Source organism: Convolutriloba macropyga, chromosome 15 (genome assembly GCF_964194025.1).
Source record: "Convolutriloba macropyga chromosome 15, txConMacr16.3, whole genome shotgun sequence".
Lineage (NCBI taxonomy): Eukaryota > Metazoa > Xenacoelomorpha > Acoela > Convolutidae > Convolutriloba > Convolutriloba macropyga.
The window spans coordinates 13,654,869-13,676,458 of record NC_134482.1 but is presented as its reverse complement, the minus strand read 5'-3'; the positions used below and the strand labels follow the sequence as shown (position 1 = coordinate 13,676,458).

General features: G+C 36.8%; 1 protein-coding gene across 1 annotated transcript; it reads left to right on the top strand.

Moving 5' to 3' along the window:
- Positions 1–88: 88 nt before the first annotated feature.
- On the top strand, positions 89–19,421 carry LOC142354287 (uncharacterized). The gene is made up of 3 exons (XM_075406551.1): positions 89–561; positions 15,332–15,573; positions 18,395–19,421. Exons 1-3 carry the CDS (start codon positions 91–93, stop codon positions 18,786–18,788), a joined length of 1,107 nt encoding a protein of 368 aa, XP_075262666.1. The 5' UTR covers positions 89–90; the 3' UTR covers positions 18,789–19,421.
- Positions 19,422–21,590: the final 2,169 nt, after the last annotated feature.

Below are 21,590 nucleotides of genomic sequence, written 5' to 3'. Positions count from 1 at the left end.
AATTTATGTTTTTACATAATAATTATAGTGAATCAGAACATTTTTGGCTTGTTTTCTTGCAGTGATGTTGGCAAACATGGTAATACTCACATGGCTAAGGTACTGGGAATGGGAACCATTTTACACCGTATCGAAACCTGTCTAGCAGTGGCTCTGGGAACTGGTTCCTCTTGCCTTATAGACGACTCCCATTTTCCATACGATCGTAGAAATTTGGGCAAATATTACGAAGATTTAAAAATTTGTTCATCAGGGGAGCAACGAAAAGAACCGGAACGGTTCATTTCAGTTCGATCACCAGAATACGGTAGATACATCTTAAACGTCCCAACAGAGGTTAAAAGGTCACTGGAAAATTGCCACGAAGATACAGCTGGCTGGTATAGAGGCGTCATTTTGAAACACATGTTACATTTAAGTTATCATTCGGAGCAGTCAATTGCAAAACTCCTGCGAGACAGTCGCTTAATGGATTCGCACGTTGATATACCTCAGATCACTTCCGTCCACATACGAAGCACTGAAAAAAGAAGGCTTGAAAAAGTTTTACCAGCACGCCAGGCAATTATTTATTTCCTCGCCGAATACTTTTGTACCTAAATATAAGGCAAATTCAGTACTGAGTCAGAGTCTAATGGAGCTCACATTTTGAACTGAGTTTCTCCGGTTCAGAGCTAATTCCATAATTCTTTCTGAATTATCTTCTGATTGAGAAAAGTACTGAATATTTTTTTCTGAATATTGTTCCGATTCAGAGAAATTGAGAAATCACTTCACAGTTGCTTCTGAAATCCTTCTGAATCAGTACTAAAGCTTGTAAAGTCTCTGAAATTGTTCTGTGTCAGTACTGAGTGTAACGGAGCCGTAGGTGCGGTCTATTGAAGTTATTGTTTGAATCAATAACTACAAACCGAAACCTACCCAACAAACAGTTAAAATATTAACAGAAGCCTACTTGATCCCACAAAAATATATCGGACAAAAAATTGAAAATGAATTGGAGTACTGAAGTCCCAGAAACAATTTTTTTTGTTAATTTTAACAATTTTTTTGTTAATTTTTCTAAATTTAAGAACTACGAACTAAAAACTACTTAAAAGCTAACAGATACTAATCATATAAAAACAAAAAAGTGGCAAACTTTAATCCAAAATATCAGACAACTAATGGTTTGAATAGTTAAAAATTAAGATTTGCAAACCGAAAAGAAGAATTAACCAGCCACAAGAATCAAAAGGAATATCAAAATTGAGATCCTCAATAAAAACATGATTCTAATTACAAATATTTTAAATACAACATCGCCCTAGTCGAACTCCGACGCTTATCTTGCAAGATCTTGCAAGATTCTTGCAAATGATGCTTATCTTGCAAGATGCAAGATCCGGACGCCTATCTTGCAAGAACCTTGCAAGATCTTGCAAGATAGACGTCGAAAAATGTTCAAGAAAAAAGTGAAATTTTAAAGTCCTATTAACTCAATGATCCTTTTCTCTTATGAGTTCAGACGTCAAAGGGAGCTCTCTGTTCAAAACAGAAACTTTCATATCAATTCTGCCTTCAACAAAATATTTGAAACTCTCATTTCAGGAGAAATTGTTCAATGATCGTTTCAATGGTTCATTCTGTTCACAACAAGTGTGAATCACTTGGTAAGCATTAAAAAGGGTCATAAAATAGCATCCAGAGCGTTCCTGCTTATGATATATAACGTTATAATCGACTTTTTGTTCTGTAAATGAGACTTTTCTGTGAGACGCTTTCATAGTAATGCACCGACTCTAGACAGCAAAGAAGCCAAAAAGGCCCGCGCTCAAGCTAAGACTAAGTTTCCGGACGCCCATTTTGCAAGGGTCTTGCAAGAATTCGTCGCTTATCTTGCAAGACCCTTGCAAAAATCAGACGCTTATCTTGCAAGATTCTTGCAAGACTTCGACGCTTATCTTGCAAGAATCTTGCAAGAGTTCGACGCCTATCTTGCAAGAATCTTACAAGATCGGCGCTTATCTTGCAAGATTCTTGCATATCCGACGGCTATCTTGCAAGATCTTGCAAGAATCTTGCAAGATCTTGCAAGATGGTGCGTAATCTTACAAGATTCTTGCAAGATTCTTGCAAGATCTTGCAAGATAGCCGTCGGTAATAGACTAGGGCGGTTTAATCAAAACAATAAAATCAGAAGTAGAATAGAGAAAAAAATGTTGCTAACTATTACGTTGTTTTTGGGTGTTAAAGCTTTCAAAATCGCAATCGACTAACAAAACGTAAAATGAAGAATAGCAAAAAACAATTGAATGGAAAAGAACAAAATCTGATATCAGTAATTTATACCCACAAATTGCTGATGAAGGGGTACCAAAAATGTTCTGAAAAACATCCGATCAAAAATTCGATAAAATGTTGGTAATTGAATTCATAATTTCAATTTTGACCAAAGCATTATTAAGATAATATGCATGAGGCAAGATCTTATAGCTTTTTCAAAAGGAAGATTAGCGTTAAGAATAATCTAATTGCTCTTTATTTAATTTTACGGGAATATAAGACTAAGGACAATGAAAGAAGAGTAAATGAAAATTGAGTAGCGATTTTTTTCATACGTGGGCTGTGCAATGCATCACAGTATTTGTAGAAAGCATAAGAATAAACTCAATAGAAATTTCATAACCAGATAGCGCTAGTTAAGTCTGATAATTTAGTTCAAGTTAGAAAAGTTAATTAGGTGTTTGAAATATGCGTTCTTTCGTAAAGTGTTATTGTTTTGAAGGCGCCAGAGAGGGTAGTTGAGTGATATCTCTTAAACAAACAAATTGATGAACAAATGCATATTGAGCTGTCCATATATTTGGTTAATTAGCAATGTTGTATTTGAGCATCAGGCCAAAGTCGAAATGAGGGATTTAAATTTAGATGAAAACTAGAGAGCGATGATTTGAAGTGAACTAGATATTTTGATCAAAACTGGAATTTCAATTTGAACCAAATTAAAGTGTGATTTTGAATTTGAAAAATTATTGGCAACTCCAAACTTGTTACCCTCGACTTTTTAAGTTATATTCATCATTGGAATCTAAAAATTTTTGGGGATGCTCCTCTGATTGTCCATGTATAATAGGGATGCGCGGCAGTTTACACATTTTTGATCTGAGTTACTTAAGTAGAGTTTTGTTGATTTAGAGTAAATAAAAAGGCAATTTATCAGTTTTTCGAAATACCACCAAGCGGATGTTTCCCGCCCCCCCCATGGAGTTTATATTAACCGGACGTTTACCAAATTTTATTGGCATGTACACCCAATAGTCCTCTCAGGCTGGTATACCTTTTGGGCCAATCCGACCACCTAACTCCGAGTTATTAGCACCGGAATTTGAAGTGGGATTTGAAGTGGGATTTGAAGGTTTTCGATATTTTGAGCGAAAAAAATGACTGTTCGAGTATGATACAAGACAAATAAGGGTTGCAATGGGTATTAAGTCTAGAGTAATGTAGCAGATGATCATGGGAAGGGTTTAGGAAGTTGTGGGAGAAATTTATTAGCATTTTGAAATAAGAACAGGCAGTTTTCACTAAAAATGGTTAACACTGAAATTGAAATAGTAATTTCTCTAAAAGTTGAAATCGGATTGACCTGAAATTTGGGGGATAAACTAATTTGGGTACGGGGAATCCGATTTTGAGGTCCGATTTGACCCCACACCAACCTGCACGGAACTAGCGCACGCCCGTGCTGCGGAACGTAAAATTTGAATTGCTCGTGGAGTATTGGTAGTAACCCTAGGATTTTTGGAGGGTTAGCGTAACTTTTCAAGGGCTTTCGATTGGTGAAATTTTCATTCCCAAACTCCGACCGGAAGTTGGTGCTTCGGAACGACCCGAATGCCGAAAACCGGAAACTGGCCCTTTTGAGCAGCCGAATGACTTTGAAATGGTAATAATATGACAACCTGAGACAGTTAGTGACAAAAAATAACCACCCCGGTCAATTTTGACGAACTCGGATTTTTCGGGTTTTGGCAACTACGAATCGTTAAAAAATTTCAAATTGCAAACAACTCGCAATGGCTGATCCGTTGGTCATGAAACTTGGCACGCAAGTTGGTGGCACCCTATAGTTACTAGAAAACTTTACCCGAAGACGTTTTGACCCCTACTTCGCAAGTTATTAAGTTCCGAAATTTGGGGTCATCCGGGAGGTCGAGGAAAAGTGTGCGCGGTCATTGCTCGTGTTCTATTAGGAGTTAAATGATAAAAATTGGTGGTTAGGTGTAACTATGTTAGGATTTTCCTCGCCAATGGTTATTTTTACCAAAGTGACCTTTCATCCTTGACGAATGAGCCCTGATTGACTCCTAGAGGTCAAATTTTGGGCTTTCACGAATATTAGACTTTTCGGCGGTTTTTAACTGGGGAATTGCATGAAATAGTTTCAAAATTGGAAATTACAATTGGTCTTTGGTTTAGGGTTGAGTTTAGTTATTTATTCAACACGCGATTTTTGACAGGGATTGATTGCAGCTAATTAATTTTATAGCGGAAATAGAGGTATAAGAACTTTCAATTTTGGAACGTTCAGAGCAACGTTCAATTTTTACTAAGCAAACACTGATTGACATGTCAAGCACAAATATGCAATAAAGCGGAGTGTGTTTGTTTACTTATGAGTCCAAAGGTCGTTTACTTAAGATAAGGAGAAAGTTGAACAATGGTTGGTAGCAGTTGAATGACAGAGCATAATTTGATATTGGTTATTTGCATAGCAAACAAAGCCTTCCTACGGAATATGACAGATTGCAAGTGTAAGTTGCAATGTTTACTTAAGAGATTAAGGTTTGTTTGCTTAAGATAAGAGCGTTTTGGTAGAGTATAAATTGAAGTAACACACACACACAGAGAAAGAGAGAGAGAGAGAGAGAGAGAGAGAGAGAGAGAGAGAGAGGGTCCAAAAGATTTGCTGAGACACAGTAGAAGTGGAACACACAAGAGATTTTGGCACAAGCGAGAGATAGTAGTTGGTTTAGTGGGATTAAACTTTAGAAGCTTAGTGTGAAAAGCAGAGAGGAGACTGAACTGTGGAAGTTTGTAATCGCAAGACAAGTTGTGATACTGTGAGCTGTTTTGATTTTGTTCATTTGGGAAATAAACCACGGAAATTTGTATTATTATTTTAATTTTTATTATAAATTGTCTTGAATTTGTCTTTTCCATTGATGTGCAAGTAATTCTCTTACCTTTGTTATCCATATAACTAGAATTATCTTTACGAGCCCCATTGTGAATTAACTTATTTCGAGGCAATCTAATTTGCAACGGCATACAAGAGTGGAAGAGGGGAAATTGCAGAGTAACAAAATAACGCTTGCTTCACCAATTCGAAACCTTTGGTTTATTTTATTTGATCGATCTTCTGGGCGACAGATCCCCCTCACTGTTGGCCTAGTTAGAAATTCAGAAGACGACAGTGGCGCTCCTGGGTGGGCTTCATTTCTTTGTTACTTTTTGGTGTGGATTATTTTCTGATTATTTGAAGAGCGTGCAATATTCGTTAGAGAAACTGCTGAGAGCACACCAAAAGTTGACTTACATTTGTGATTTGGTTACCAATAATTTGATTATGTTTGGATATCAGTTGGTGAAGCGTTTTCCTTCACCAGGCTACGAAATTTGAGAAGATTGGCGTGAACGTTAATTGAGCACTGGCTTGAAGTTGGGATGGTCGGAAGAAGAGATGATGAAGTGGTTGCCTACAAAATTGTGAGGATGGGCCTTGAATACAGTAAGTGATTTACCAAGAGGCTATTGGCGGTCGACTCCAGGGAAGCAAACTTGGACACTGACCGAGACGATGTATCAGTTTGACATACGATTGTCTGACAATAGAGTTTTGTTGATTTAGAGTAAATAAAAAGGCAATTTATCAGTTTTTCGAAATACCACCAAGCGGATGTTTCCCGCCCCCCCCCATGGAGTTTATATTAACCGGACGTTTACCAAATTTTATTGGCATGTACACCCAATAGTCCTCTCAGGCTGGTATACCTTTCGGGCCAATCCGACCACCTAACTCCGAGTTATTAGCACCGGAAGTGGTGTGATTTGAAGGTTTTCGATATTTTGAGCGAAAAAAATGACTGTTCGAGTATGATACAAGGTAAATAAGGGTTGCAATGGGTATTAAGTCTAGAGTATTGTAGCAGATGATCATGGGAAGGGTTTAGGAAGTTGTGGGAGAAATTTATTAGCATTTTGAAATAAGATTAGGCAGTTTTCACTAAAAATGGTTAACACTGAAATTGAAATAGTAATTTCTCTAAAAATTGAAGTCGGATTGACCTGAAATTTGGGGGATAGACTAATTTGGGTACGGGGAATCCAATTTTGAGGTCCGATTTGACCCCACACCAACCTGCACGGAACTACCGCACGCCCGTGCTGCGGAACGTAAAATTTGAATTGCTCGTGGAGTATTGGTAGTAACCCTAGGATTTTTGGAGGGTTAGCGTAACTTTTCAAAGGCTTTCGATTGGTGATAATTTCATTCCCAAACTCCGACCGGAAGTCGGTGCTTCGGGACGACCCGAATGCCGAAAACCGGAAACTGGCCCTTTTGAGCGGCCGAATGACTTTGAAATGGTAATAATATGACAACCTGAGACAGTTAGTGACAAAAAATAACCACCCCGGTCAATTTTGACGAACTCGGATTTTTCGGGTTTTGGCAACTACGAATCGTTAAAAAATTTCACACTGCAAACAACTCGCAATGGCTGATCCGTTGGTCATGAAACTTGGTTGAACAATGGTTGGTAGCAGTTGAATGACAGAGCATAATTTGATTTTGGTTATTTGCATAGCAAACAAAGCCTTCCTACGGAATGTGACAGATTGCAAGTGTAAGTTGCAATGTTTACTTAAGAGATTAAGGTTTGTTTGCTTTTGATAAGAGCGTTTTGAGAGTATAAATTGAAGTAACACACACACACACAGAGAAAGAGAGAGAAAGACAGAGAGAGAGAGAGAGAGAGAGAGAGAGAGAGAGTCCAAACGATTTGCTGAGACACAGTAGAAGTGGAACACACAAGATATTTTGGCACAAGCGAGAGATAGTAGTTGGTTTAGTGGGATTAAACTTTACAAGCTTAGTGTGAAAAGCAGAGAGGAGACTGAACTGTGGAAGTTTGTAATCGCAAGACAAGTTGTGATACTGTGAGCTGTTTTGATTTTGTTCATTTGGGAAATGAACCACGGAAATTTGTATTATTATTGTAATTACTATTATAAATTGTCTTGAATTTGTCTTTTCCATTGATGTGCAAGTAATTCTCTTACCTTTGTTATCCGTATAACTAGAATTGATATTACGAGCCCCATTGTGAAATAACTTATTTCGAGGCAATCTAATTTGCAACGGCATACAAGAGTGGAAGAGGGGAAATTGCAGAGTAACAAAATAACGCTTGCTTCACCAATTCGAAACCTTTGGTTTATTTTATTTGATCGATCTTCTGGGCGACAGATCCCCCTCACTGTTGGCCTAGTTAGAAATTCAGAAGACGACAGTGGCGCTCCTGGGTGGGCTTCATTTCTTTGTTACTTTTTGGTGTGGATTATTTTCTGATTATTTGAAGAGCGTGCAATATTCGTTAGAGAAACTGCTGAGAGCACACCAAAAGTTGACTTACATTTGTGATTTGGTTACCAATAATTTGATTATGTTTGGATATCAGTTGGTGAAGCGTTTTCCTTCACCAGGCTACGAAATTTGGGAAGATTGGCGTGAACGTTATTTGAGCACTGGCTTGAAGTTGGGATGGACGGAAGAAGAGATGATGAAGTGGTTGCCTACAAAATTGTGCGGATGGGCCTTGAATACAGTAAGTGATTTACCAAGAGGCTATTGGCGGTCGACTCCAAGGAAGCAAGCTTGGACACTGACCGAGACGATGTATCAGTTTGACATACGATTGTCTGACAATCCAAATTTTTACGAGCGAAGCTACAATTTGTTTGTTAGAGGAAAAGCGGGAAGTAGGGTGAAATTCAGTGAAACCAGTGATACTGCAGGTCAGAGAAAGCGACAGCAGTGTTCTCAAAGGCGGGTGGTTGATACAAGAAGTAACCTTAGCATTTCTTTAATTGATCAATTTCGGCAACCTGGCAAAAGTTTTGAAGGGTTTGGCATTGGGTCCAGCTGTGGTTTGTCAAGAAGAGGAGCTTTCGGTAAAGATCTGTCTGGAGAAGTGGAAGATATGAGCATTGCTGAGAGTGGTAGTAGAATAAGAATTCCAGGTGACGGCGATGAAGTGCAAACTGGACCTGAGGTAGAGTTTACGGAGGAAGTTTGTGATCAAACAAATCAGGAAAATTCTAGAGCAGCGCTAAGCGAATATGAAAACAGTGGATTCCGACAAAAGGAAAAGTCATTGAGCGGAGAGTTGAGTCTTGTGGACCAGATGAGCATCATACTATGGAAAAGGAATGTGTGCTGTCACCAGAGTCTGGGGAGCTAAGCGATGAACAATCGGATGATGACAATTTGTTTGAAGATATTTCGGATACAGGCTTTTTTGGATATAGAGGAATTTGTTGTCAACGATGCGAGAAACGAGACAGGTTTTGCCGCGAGTTTGAACTCAGTAGCATGCGACAACGTAACTGCAATAGCGAGTGATTTTGGCGGTGATGTCAAAGCTAGCAGAGACGATATGTTGGGAGCCTGGGCCTTGATGGAGTTAAAGAAAGGAGGTATGGACCTGAAGCTCTGCAATGCAACAAACGAGGCTGATGAGACCGAAATGTGTACAACTGAGTGCACCGTGGACACTTTGGAGAATTGGACAAGTTCAGGGGGAACTGATCGGCTGTTGATATCTGAAACACAGAAGGGTCAAAGCAAAATTGCAGCAGTTGACCAAAGTAATTTTGCACAGTTGGGAAGGGAGTTGGAGGAATGAGTGCAATCGCAATTGAATGAAAGTCAGCCTAATGGTAGTGTTTTGGTCAAACCAACGGATGGGCATCAAGGGGAAAGAGCTGGAATTGACAGGACAGGGAAATGCGATCAGAAGTCAATGGCTACAGTGTTGCACAGTTGGGTTCATAATGATCAAAAGCCTAGGAGGGAGGACTTTGGCGGGTTTTCGATGGCAGTTGAGCAGAAAGTGGATAGAGGGATTGCATCACGATTTCCAGAGATTGCAAAGCTGTTGCTGGAAAACCGATCCTTGAGCCGGAAGGAGAAGTGGAGCCGTTTGGAAGCATCTGAACAGCAGTCATGGCAGGATTACAGGAGAAATGGTAGCTACAGTGGAAGAAGATTTGGTCATCCATTCAAGCATCAGAGGAAGAAGGTTTTCGTGTACAGGTGAACGAGTGTATGATGAGAGGGACGTTGACAGCTAAGTTATTACAGCCTTTTTACCCAATTGTTGTCTACATTGTTTTTATCCATTTTATCAGGACAATTGGATCAAGCACTATAGCCGTAAGGATTTTTTTTTCAAAATACGATGATTTTGGGAAATGTGTTGATTTGGTAGATCTATTTTTAGATTTGATTTTTTAGTGATGTTGGGGTTCCCTGGGTAGATGTATGTCAAAGGCAATAGAATTTGGTCAAAAATCGATGTTGATGATTTAGGTAGGATATGTTGAAATGTGAAAAAGCAGGAGTGTGTTCCAATCTGATTTAATCAGCCGCTATTCAAATTTTGGTGCAGTTAGTTTATATTAACCCGGAGCTAAATATAAGTGGTTCACTTCACTAGATCGACTATGGTTAAAGTACGTAGGAGTAAGTTAATCGGGTCAAAGGATAAGGCTTTGCAATTATTCGGGAGAATAATAATCTAGGAGGGAGGAGTTCAGAAAGCATAAGAATAAACTCACTAGAAATTTCATAACCATATAGCGCTAGTTAAGTCAGATAATTTAGTTCAAGTTAGACAAGTTAATTAGGTGTTTGAAATAAGCGTTCTTTCGTAAAGTGTTATTGTTTTGAAGGCGTCAGAGAGGGTAGTTGAGTAATATCTCTTAAACAAACAAATTGATGAACAAAAGCATATTGAGCTGTCGATATATTTTGATTAATTAGCAAAGTTGTATTTGAGCATCAGGCCAAAGTCGAAATGAGGGATTTAAATTTAGATGAAAACTAGAGAGCGATGATTTGAAGTGAAATAGATATTTTGATCAAATATGGAATTTCAATTTGAACCAAATTAAAGTGTGATTTTGAATTTGCAAAATTATTGGCAACTCCAAACTTGTTACCCTCAACTTTTTAAGTTATATTCATCATTGGAATTTCAAATTTTTTGGGGATGCTCCTCTGATTGTCCATGTATAATAGGGATGCGCGGCAGTTTACACCTTTTTGATCTGAGTTACTTAAGAAGAGTTTTGTTGATTTAGAGTAAATAAAAAGGCAATTTATCAGTTTTTCGAAATACCACCAAGCGGATGTTTCCTGCCCCCCCATGGAGTTTTTATTAACCGGACGTTTACCAAATTTTATTGGCATGTACACCCAAGAGCCTTCTCAGGCTGGTATACCTTTCGGGCCAATCCGACCTCCTAACTCCGAGTTATTAGCACCGGAAGTGGTGTGATTTGAAGGTTTTCGATATTTTGAGCAAAAAAAATGATTGTTCGAGTATGATACAAGACAAATAAGGGTTGCATTGGGTATTAAGTCTAGAGTAATGTAGCAGATGATCATGGGAAGGGTTTAGCAAGTTGTGGGAGAAATTTATTAGCATTTTGAAATAAGAATAGGCAGTTTTCACTAAAAATAGTTAACACTGAAATTGAAATAGTAATTTCTCTAAAGGTTGAAGTCGGATTGACCTGAAATTTGGGGGATAGACTAAATTGGGTACGGGGAATCCGATTGAGAGGTCGGATTTGACCCCACACCAACCTGCACGGAACTAGCGCACGCCCGTGCTGCGGAACGTAAAATTTGAATTGCTCGTGGAGTATTGGTAGTAACCCTATGATTTTTGGAGGGTTAGCGTAACTTTTTGATGAAGTTAAAGAAAGGAGGTATGGACCTGAAGCTCTGCAATGCAACAAACGAGGCTGATGAGACACAAATGTGTACAACTGAGTGCACCGTGGACACTTTGGAGAATTGGACAAGTTCAGGGGGAACTGATCGGCTGTTGATATCTGAAACACAGAAGGGTCAAAGCAAAATTGCAGCAGTTGACCAAAGTAATTTTGCACAGTTGGGAAAGGAGTTGGAGGAATGAGTGCAATCGCATTTGAATGAAAGTCAGCCTAATGGTAGTGTTTTGGTCAAACCAACGGATGGGCATCAAGGGGAAAGAGCTGGAATTGACAGGACAGGGAAATGCGATCAGAAGTCAATGGCTACAGTGTTGCACAGTTGGGTTCATAATGATCAACAGCCTAGCAGGGAGGACTCTGGCGGGTTTTCGATGGCGGTTGAGCAGAAAGTGGATAGAGGGATTTCATCACGATTTCCAGAGATTGCAAAGCTGTTGCTGGAAAACCGATCCTTGAGCCGGAAGGAGAAGTGGAGCCGTTTGGAAGCATCTGGACAGCAGTCACGGCAGGATTACAGGAGAAATGGTAGCTACAGTGGAAGAAGAGTTGGTCATCCATTCAAGCATCAGAGGAAGAAGTTTTTCGTGTACAGGTGAACGAGTGTATGATGAGAGGGACGTTGACAGCTAAGTTATTAAAGCCTTTTTACCCAATTGTTGTCTACATTGTTTTAATCCATTTTGTCAGGACAATTGGATCAAGCACTATAGCCGTGAAGGATTTTTTTTTCAAATTAAGATGATTTAGGGAAATGTGTGGATTTGGTAGATCTATTTTTAGATTTGATTTTTTAGTGATTTTGGGGTTCCCTGGGTAGATGTATGTCAAAGGCAATAGAATTTGGTCAAAAATCGATGTTGATGAATTAGGTAGGATATGTTGAAATGTGAAAATGCAGGAGTGTGTTCCAATCTGATTTAATCAGCCGCTATTCAAATTTTGGTGCAGTTAGTTTATATTAACCCGGAGCTAAATATAAGTGGTTCACTTCACTAGATCGACCATGGTTAAAGTACGTAGGAGTAAGTTAATCGGGTCAATGGATAAGGCTTTGCAATTATTCGGGAGAATAATAATCTAGGAGGGAAGAGTTTAGAAAGCATAAGAATAAACTCAATATAAATTTCATAACCAGATAGCGCTAGTTAAGTCAGATAATTTAGTTCAAGTTAGACAAGTTAATTAGGTGTTTGAAATAAGCGTTCTTTCGTAAAGTGTTATTGTTTTGAAGGCGTCAGAGAGGGTAATTGAGTGATATCTCTTAAACAAACAAATTGATGAACAAATGCATATTGAGCTGTCGATATATTTTGATTAATTAGCAAAGTTGTATTTGAGCATCAGGCCAAAGTCGAAATGAGGGATTTAAATTTAGATGAAAACTAGAGAGCGATGATTTGAAGTGAACTAGATATTTTGATCAAATTGGAATTTCAATTTGAACCAAATTAAAGTGTGATTTTGAATTTGCAAAATTATTGGCAACTCCAAACTTGTTACCCTCGATTTTTAAGTTATATTCATCATTGGAATCTAAAAATTTTTGGGGATGCTCCTCTGATTGTCCATGTATAATAGGGATGAGGGGCAGTTTACACCTTTTTGATCTGGGTTACTTAAGTAGAGTTTTGTTGATTTAGAGTAAATAAAAAGGCAATTCATCAGGTTTTCGAAATACCACCAAGCGGATCTTTCCCGCCCCCCATGGAGTTTATATTAACCGGACGTTTACCAAATTTTATTGGCATTTACACCCGTTAGTCCTCTCCGGCTGGTATACCTTTCGGGCCAATCCGACCTCCTAACTCCGAGTTATTAGCACCGGAATTGGTGTGATTTGAAGGTTTTCGATATTTTGAGCGGAAAAAATGACTGTTCGAGTATGATACAAGACAAATAAGGGTTGCATTGGGTATTAAGTCTAGAGTAATGTAGCAGATGATCATGGGAAGGGTTTAGGAAGTTGTGGGAGAAATTTATTAGCATTTTGAAATAAGAATAGGCAGTTTTCACTAAAAATAGTTAACACTGAAATTGAAACAGTAATTTCTCTAAAGGTTGAAGTCGGATTGACCTGAAATTTGGGGGATAGACTAATTTGGGTACGGGGAATCCAATTTTGAGGTCGGATTTGACCCCACATCAACCTGCACGGAACTAGCGCAAGCCCGTGCTGCGGAACGTAAAATTTGAATTGCTCGTGGAGTATTGGTAGTAACCCTATGATTTTTGGAGGGTTAGCGTAACTTTTCAAGGGCTTTCGATTGGTGATATTTTCATTCCCAAATTCCGACCGAAAGTTGGTGCTTCGGGACAACCCGAATGCAGAAAACCGGAAATTGGCCTTTTTGAGCGGCCGAATGACTTTGAAATGGTAATATTATGACAACCTGAGACAGTTAGTGACAAAAAATAACCACCCCGGTCAATTTTGACGAACTCGGATTTTTCGGGTTTCGGCACCTACGAATCGTTAAAAAATTTCACATTGCAAACGACTCGCAATGGCTGATCCGTTGGTCATGAGACTTGGCACGCACGTTGGTGGCACCCTATAGTTACTAGAAAACTTTACCCGAAGACGTTTTGACCACTACTTCGCAAGTTATTAAGTTCCGAAATTTGGGGTCATCCGGGAGGTCGATGAAAAGTGTGCGCGGTCATTGCTCGTGTTCTATTAGAGGTTAGATGATAAAAATTGGTGGGTAGGTGTAACTATGGTAGGACTTTCCGCGCCAATGGTTATTTTTACCAAAGTGACCCTTCATCCTTGACGATTGATCCCTGATTGACTCCTAGAGGTCAAATTTTGGGCTTTTACGAATATTAGACTTTTCGGCGGTTTTTAACTGGGGAATTGCATGAAATAGTTTCAAAATTGGAAATTACAATTGGTCTTTGGTTTAGGGTTGAGTTTAGTTATTTATTCAACACGCGATTTTTGACAGGGACTGATTGCAGCTAATTAATTTCATGGTGGAAATAGAGGTATAAGAATTTTTCAGAGCAACGTTCAATGTTTACTAAGCAAACACTGATTGACATGTCAAGCACAAATATGCAATAAGGCGGAGTCGGTTTGTTTACATATGAGTCCAAAGGTCGTTTTCTTAAGATAAGGAGAAAGTTGAACAATGGTTGGTAGCAGTTGAATGACAGAACATAATTTGATATTGGTTATTTGCATAGCAAACAAAGCCTTCCTACGGAATGTGACAGATTGCAAGTGTAAGTTGCAATGTTTACTTAAGAGATTAAGGTTTGTTTGCTTAAGATAAGAGCGTTTTGGTAGAGTATAAATTGAAGTAACACACACACACACAGAGAGAGAGAGAGAGAGAGAGAGACAGAGAGAGAGAGAGAGAGAGAGAGAGAGAGAGAGAGAGAGAGAGAGAGAGAGAGAGAGAGAGAGAGAGAGAGAGAGGGTCCAAACGATTTGCTGAGACACAGTAGAAGTGGAACACACAAGAGATTTTGGCACAAGCTAGAGATAGTAGTCGGTTTAGAGGGATTAAACTTTAGAAGCTTAGTGTGAAAAGCAGAGAGGAGACTGAACTGTGGAAGTTTGTAATCGCAAGACAAGTTGTGATACTGTGAGCTGTTTTGATTTTGTTCATTTGGGAAATGAACCACGGAAATTTGTATTATTATTGTAATTACTATTATAAATTGTCTTGAATTTGTCTTTTCCATTGATGTGCAAGTAATTCTTTTACCTTTGTTATCCATATAACTAGAATTGATATTACGAGCCCCATTGTGAATTAACTTATTTCAAGGCAATCTAATTTGCAACAGCATACAAGAGTGGAAGAGGGGAAATTGCAGAGTAACAAAGTAACGCTTGCTTCACCAATTCAAAACCTTTGGTTTATTTTATTTGATCGATCTTCTGGGCGACAGATCCCCCTCACTGTTGGCCTAGTTAGAAACTCAGAAGACGACAGTATTATTCAAAAAAATTCAACTTAATATTTCAGATACATTGGAAATTTTCAGATTTTTCGAATTTAGTTACTCGAGTTTACACTATTTTCCAGGCCCATGATTGAAGATAAACACTCCTTCTCACTCTTTCTCCACGTCGCCTCTGTTGTGCGTTGTCACTAACCGAGATACTGAAAGACTTATCAAATAGAAATGGGTTGAGCTCACTGTGATTACAAGGAAATAAACCTAAAAAGATAGTTGCTTTATGTAGGTTTTTATTAACAAATAGGTAAAAATAACACAGCGCGGAAAAAAATAGCTGCCTCGATAGTATTTCATGGCCCTCAAATACTTGTGTCTGGTCCGAAAGCACTTATGCAGAAGCAAAGTGACATGGGTAGCTACAGACGATAACAAAAACTGGTTTGATTTTGACGCTCAGATAAGAAACGACGACACTTACATGAGAGAGTTCAAAACATTTGGTCTCAACGTGAGTGAACAAGCGGAGCGGTTTAGTCCCCATTCACTCCTGCAGTTTTTAACTGATGTTCGGGCCATTGCCAATGCGAAGTAAGTCTCATTTATATTATATTATTAATATTAATCTTTTTTTTCCATTTTTGTCTTTCTTTCATCCTGTCTCTGTCATATCTGGGTGAGTCAAAAAGCTCTTTGTTCTCTATTCGGGCGTTACCCAAAAAAGCATCAACTTGCTTATTTACCGTGCACCTTGGTGTTTTTTATTTCATTGATTTAAAAAAAAATTGTTATTTATTTAGCATTGAGGAAATTAAATTATTCGTTTGATTCTAGGGATCAAAGTGTTTTAGGTATTGACATATTCGAGGTAGAAGATTAGACAAAAATCAAAACTCGGTCAATTTTTTTCCAATTTTCTTGTAAATTTTGTTCCCAAGACTGCTTGATACAGATATTAAAACTTAACGGTCAGGGGACTGTTTCTTAAGCGGGCAATCAATTTAAAAAGCCCTTTGCAGCAGTAACCAATAGGAAAGACAAAATTTGAGTTGAAGATAAACACACACAACGGAAAACTTTTGAAACACTTTTTTTGACAACGGGAATTAGCTGTTACCGCAGAAGCAACTAATCCAATTAAGCTGCGCCCTAAAAAATCTTTTTTTAACGTTGGAGAAATGCATAATTAACTTTTATAGAATTGAAGGCTACAAAAATTCAAAATGAAGATGAACAATTGTAAACATCAAATAAAGACTAATAAAAAATAAACGAAGTTCTAGAAAAAAGTGACAAAAATTTTTCAAGTTGAACAACCGGGCAAACTATTTTTCAAAGAAGTTCTGATGCATTTAATTTTAGTTTGCATACTTATCCAAGGCTATAGCTCCATCACGACTTGCCAGAGTAATTCATTATTTAAAAGCACTGATTTTATAATATTTTGTGCCCTTTTAATGAAAAAAAAGCAGAAGTTGTCTTTTCTTGATACGAAATTAAAATCACTAATTTAAAAAATGAGCTTTTTATGTTCTTTTCTGGATTCAAAAATTACGAAAAATATTTCCGACATCAAAACTAAAAAATATAATTTTTAGTTTCCGAAGTGATATTTGGGAAATTTCAGTATCTCGAGTCAGAAGTGAATTTATGATTTTTGAACACGATTCTGTATCTTTCCAATTTTTTTTACACTTGAACAATCTTCTCCTTTCACATCAAGGTTCAACAATGTTCAGAATTGTTAAATAGAGTGAGAAAACTGTGGAAGAACAGAATTCGCTCTTCTCTCTAGTAGAGTTTTGTTCCCACGCGGCATATTTATTGATTGTTACTGTTTTTCACTGTTTTTTATTACAATTGGAAGAATTTAAATTGTATTGGGGTGCAGATTTTTTACGACTCAAAGAGAAGTATTGGAAAAAACCAATTTCTTTAGCTACCTTTTGGAGTAAAATTTGAAGCAGAAAATCAAACGCGTGACAATTTTTGAATTGCTTTAGATGCTGGACAAAATGTCTCTATGTGCTCTCGTAATACCAATAAAAAATTCATAAAATTTGTCTAGATGTTTTTTTTATTTCCAGTTGTCCTTAGCTTTTTGTAGTATTTAACGTTTTGCAGCGTTTGAAAAGGTATATGGTTCAAATTAGTTGTTTTTTCAGCTTTTTGATTGTTTTGTGATTATCTTTGAGTTGTATTGTTAAAGAATTTGGAGTAAATTTTTGCAGATTCTGGAAGATTTTTTTCTTGTTTTTTGCTTATTTTTGCTATTTTCTTCTAATTTTCTGATTTGCGCTACCCTTAACTGTCCAATATTTTATTCAAAGTTTTCCTAGAGGCGTTTTTGGAAATCAATAGGGGTTAGACTGGGCAATTTTCATTTAAAAAATCAAATTAACTTCTGTTTTTTTTTCGTTTTTGTTTCTTCTTTGCTTTCTAATAATATAAAAATGCTGGATTGCTCTATGTTTCAGAAGGAATAGAAACATTTAAAAAAATGGTTTGAAAATGTAGAATAATGGCAATTTTTCTATAACTTAAAGCAAAATCTCTTTGAAATTTTGCAGAGAATGTTAAAAATTTGACTTTGTCCTTCATTTACCTTCCCTTACCTCTGCTTTCTCTACTTGAATTTTCTTTACTGGGTTTCTCTGTCTTTTTGTACTCTTTTAATGAATGAAAACTAAACGTGTTTTGCCAATAGTCGCGTTTGGGTTCGAACTCATAAAGTTTTTTTAGCAGATGCTTTATCATCATCTCTGGTCAGATTTTTTTTGGTCAAAAAATTTGTTCATTTTCATGTTTTTGTCACAAACATATTGGTGTAATTAAGTAGAATAGCCTTTATGTCAATTAAGGTAGTGTCAATGTCTCAAATTTTCATGATTTTTGAAGTCAAATTGAAATGATGATTTTGGCCACGCTGAAACAGGAAGTAGAGTGAAATAACGAGTGGTCTTGGCGGCATGAGTTTTTCTTTCTAATTTTTAGGTAGGGCTGAAAAACGATTTATAAACAAAAATTTGTGTTCTTGCGAGTGGTTTTTTATTCACATGCGGCATTTTTGCTTTGATATTCATCTGTTTTTTTGACAGGATTTTTTAAATGTTTTTTTTTTCAATCATGTCAGAGTCCATTTTAGGTCTAGAGTTTTGTTTAGTCAATGAAAATTCTTTGAATTGTAGGTCAGGACTTGTCTTGTTACGTTTTTTTTCTGATAGAGTGTTTTTGGTGGTTGATCAGTGGTTTTGTGTATTTGAATAACTTTTATATTTTTCAACAAAGTTCTTTGTGTTTGAGCAATGTGTGAGCAGTTTTTTTAATGTTTGAATGTTTTTTTTTTCGATCAATGTTGATCATGTTTAGCAATATTTTGTGTGTTTTAACGTTGTTTTGTGTGTTTGAACAGACTGACTGTAGGAACAATGTTTTCAAATCTGCTAATGTACACTTATGAGATGAAAGCTGTGGATGACCCCTTTGTTTCCGATCGAACTCTCTCCCTGGATTACTACTATTTTCCTTTTATCCGAGGAGGAAACATCAACTTTCAAATTATAAGCCCAAACTTCCTCTTCTTGGAATCCCCGCCAAATGAATGGCCAGAAAAGCTTACAATCAACGATGGTCGAGTGTTAACAAGCTTTGTTCAGTCTGTGATTGAAAGACCTAGAGGTAAAGGTACTCGAAGTCCAGCACTCAGAGGTGGTTTTCTGAAAGTAAGATTTATAGATGGGACCATTTATGCTCATGAGTTCTATACGCCATATTTCAACATGCGCAAAGTTACCGAAACTCCTTGAAACGTTGAAAAACTCGAACTCTTTCCTTACTGCAAAATCAACTACTGTGCTTTGATGTGCGCGCATGTTTGAACAAATTATTGGAATCGGTTGTCTGATGAAATATACATCCAATTATTGATTGCTTTTATGCACTGATTATTTGCTAATTTTAAATTAGCACAAAATATTCCGAAAAATTAATACGGCTATAAACCGTGGTTACTTCCTTCAATCAATGTTAAACCAACTGCATAAAAAACTAACACTTATTTTATGGTTTGGTTCAAATAATACTTTTCAATATTTCACTGATTAATTGATTTTTTATAGACGGGGGGAACCCTATTTGAACCAAAATAGACAATTAAATAAAACTGTAAAAATTAAAAACTTGATTGTAAATATATTGATTGTACGATGTAACAATTTATTCCTGAAAGTTTGTAAATTTTGCAGAGGAAGTTGTACAAGCGAAATTTTTATAGCTAAATCTTTCAGATTAGCCCAAAACATTCCATTCTAAACAATTGATCCGGCTATAAACCACGGTCACTTCCTTTAACCAACGTGAATCAACTGTATTAAAAATTTCATGGTTTTATTCAAATAATACTTTTCAATATTTGACTGATAAATTGAATTTTATTATCATGTCTTTTCAGCTGTAAATTGAAGTTCTGACAGTTGACAGCGAATTCGAACTTCTGACGTTCATAGACAACCATGTAATCCGAAAAATAAAATCAGAATTTGAAGCCTTTCTGTAACCAAGTACAGTTGAAAACATAAATAAACCTTAATTAAGATAAAAAATTTCGTATAACTCTTGTCTATAAATCGTAGTTACATCGGTTACCAAAATTAAATTAGCATTTTAAAACAATTACTTCAATTTCTTTGTTAGATTTGAAAAATACTTCTCAGTAATTCCCTCATCAATTAAATTTTTTAATCAAGCCTTTTCAGTTTTAAATTGAAATTCTACGACGCAATATCTACTGCACTGGCCAACAGAAGCAAAGCATGTATAAATTTTGTAACTCTGCTCAAAACTACTGACAACTTCTAGTGTTTATCGCGTACCACAAGCAAAAAGATAATTCTAGAATTTATTTCAATATATTTACGTAACCCTAATTAAATCATTGAGCTTTCAGATAAAAAACGTCAAAAATGCAAGTCACCTTCGGGCTATGCATGTCGGAACTTCTGCAATTTGAATTTTGTCACTGCTCAACTTTGGCGTTAAGAAACAGCACGTGCGTGTTGTACATTATGTTGCAAAACATACAAATTTTCGCGTAAACTTACGCAAAAATGTAAGCATCATCCACGCCTATTAAGCGTGGATAACAAGATCAAAAGTGAATATATCCGTCACATTTATCCACAACTCTTAATTTTTGGCGTTTGTGGATAATTGTGACGGATTTTTGTCACTACTGCCCGCAAATTACCCTAACAATGAGTAACAGTAAACGTACGTTGAAGGCCCATAATTGTTTCGGATTTTTTTAAACTCTAGTGTGCAATTTACCGTCACAACAATTCACAGTTCAAGTTTTAGACAAAACGTGGATAAAATTGACAAAACAATGTCACATAGGTCAGCACAAGACGGTGCAAAGTGTACGTTTGCCGACGTAATATGACCTGCTAGTCTAACATTTTCACAATGCGATCAGTTCAATTATAAAGGCTGAAATGATGACGAAAAAAATAGTATAAAATGTCTTTGAACACAAAATTTTAAGCTTTCTCAGGTTTTTTTGCGCTTTTGGAATTTTGATTTGAACTTTTCTACCTATTATTTTAATACGTATCAGTTCACTCCAATGTTTATGATGATCGTTCTATTTGTTTCACTGTTGAAGACTCCAATCAGTTTCAATGTGAGAAATATTGGTGAATCATGTTATTTTTTCCTTTTCTGGTTTTTTGGCCTGTGTGGTGAGGAAAATTTTTTCAAAACTTACAATATATTTTTTAAGATCAAAAAGATTTAATTTTCAATGACGCTCCTCTTTACCTTTCATAAAATGTGTATTGCATTATTGTAGTGCTCTGTTGTTTTCTAACGATCTGTTCAAATTTTATCGTTTTATAATTTCAATCAAAAGTAAAACCGGAGAGTTGATTAGAGCAATGCTGGGGCATTTGATGAAAAAAAGTTTACGTTGCTGAACAACAGCAGATTTTGTTCACGTGCAGTTTTTTGATCTCTTCTTGGTGCTGTTATTTCTATTCAGACTTTTGAAATCATATATAGGTGATGCATGCGTTCCAACAAAACGTATTTTCAATTGCTCGAATTTGTATATAGACAGCTAATAGTTTTTATCACTTTGATGCAATCTATCGTTAAAAAATATAAGTACTATCTGTAATTTGCTCCTGATCATTTTATTGTTACGCAGCAGTTAGTCCCAACAATGAAAGCTGATATAGACATACTGCTGATGCATAAACAAGTTCACTTTTTTGCTAATGATAGCTCATGGTTCTGAAGACTTTATCACTGTAATTTTAACATTTTTTAATTGAAGTTTTTGGTTTCACTCCTGGATTTTTTGTTATATAATTTACCTATTTTGCTGACGTTTCAATGGCCTCCTATTTAGCCATTAGAAAACCTGTGTAATGTTTCCAGTTGATGCTTTTATTAGCTAAGCGGCTTTGAAATTACGAGTCTCCGGGAAATAATAGTAATTTTGTAGGTTTTGGCGACAATTGTTTTTTTGTCCACTCTTCAAAAAACCCACTCGTCATAGAGTTCCTACAGTAGACCCGAAATACGGTTTTAAAGATTCTAGAAACAAA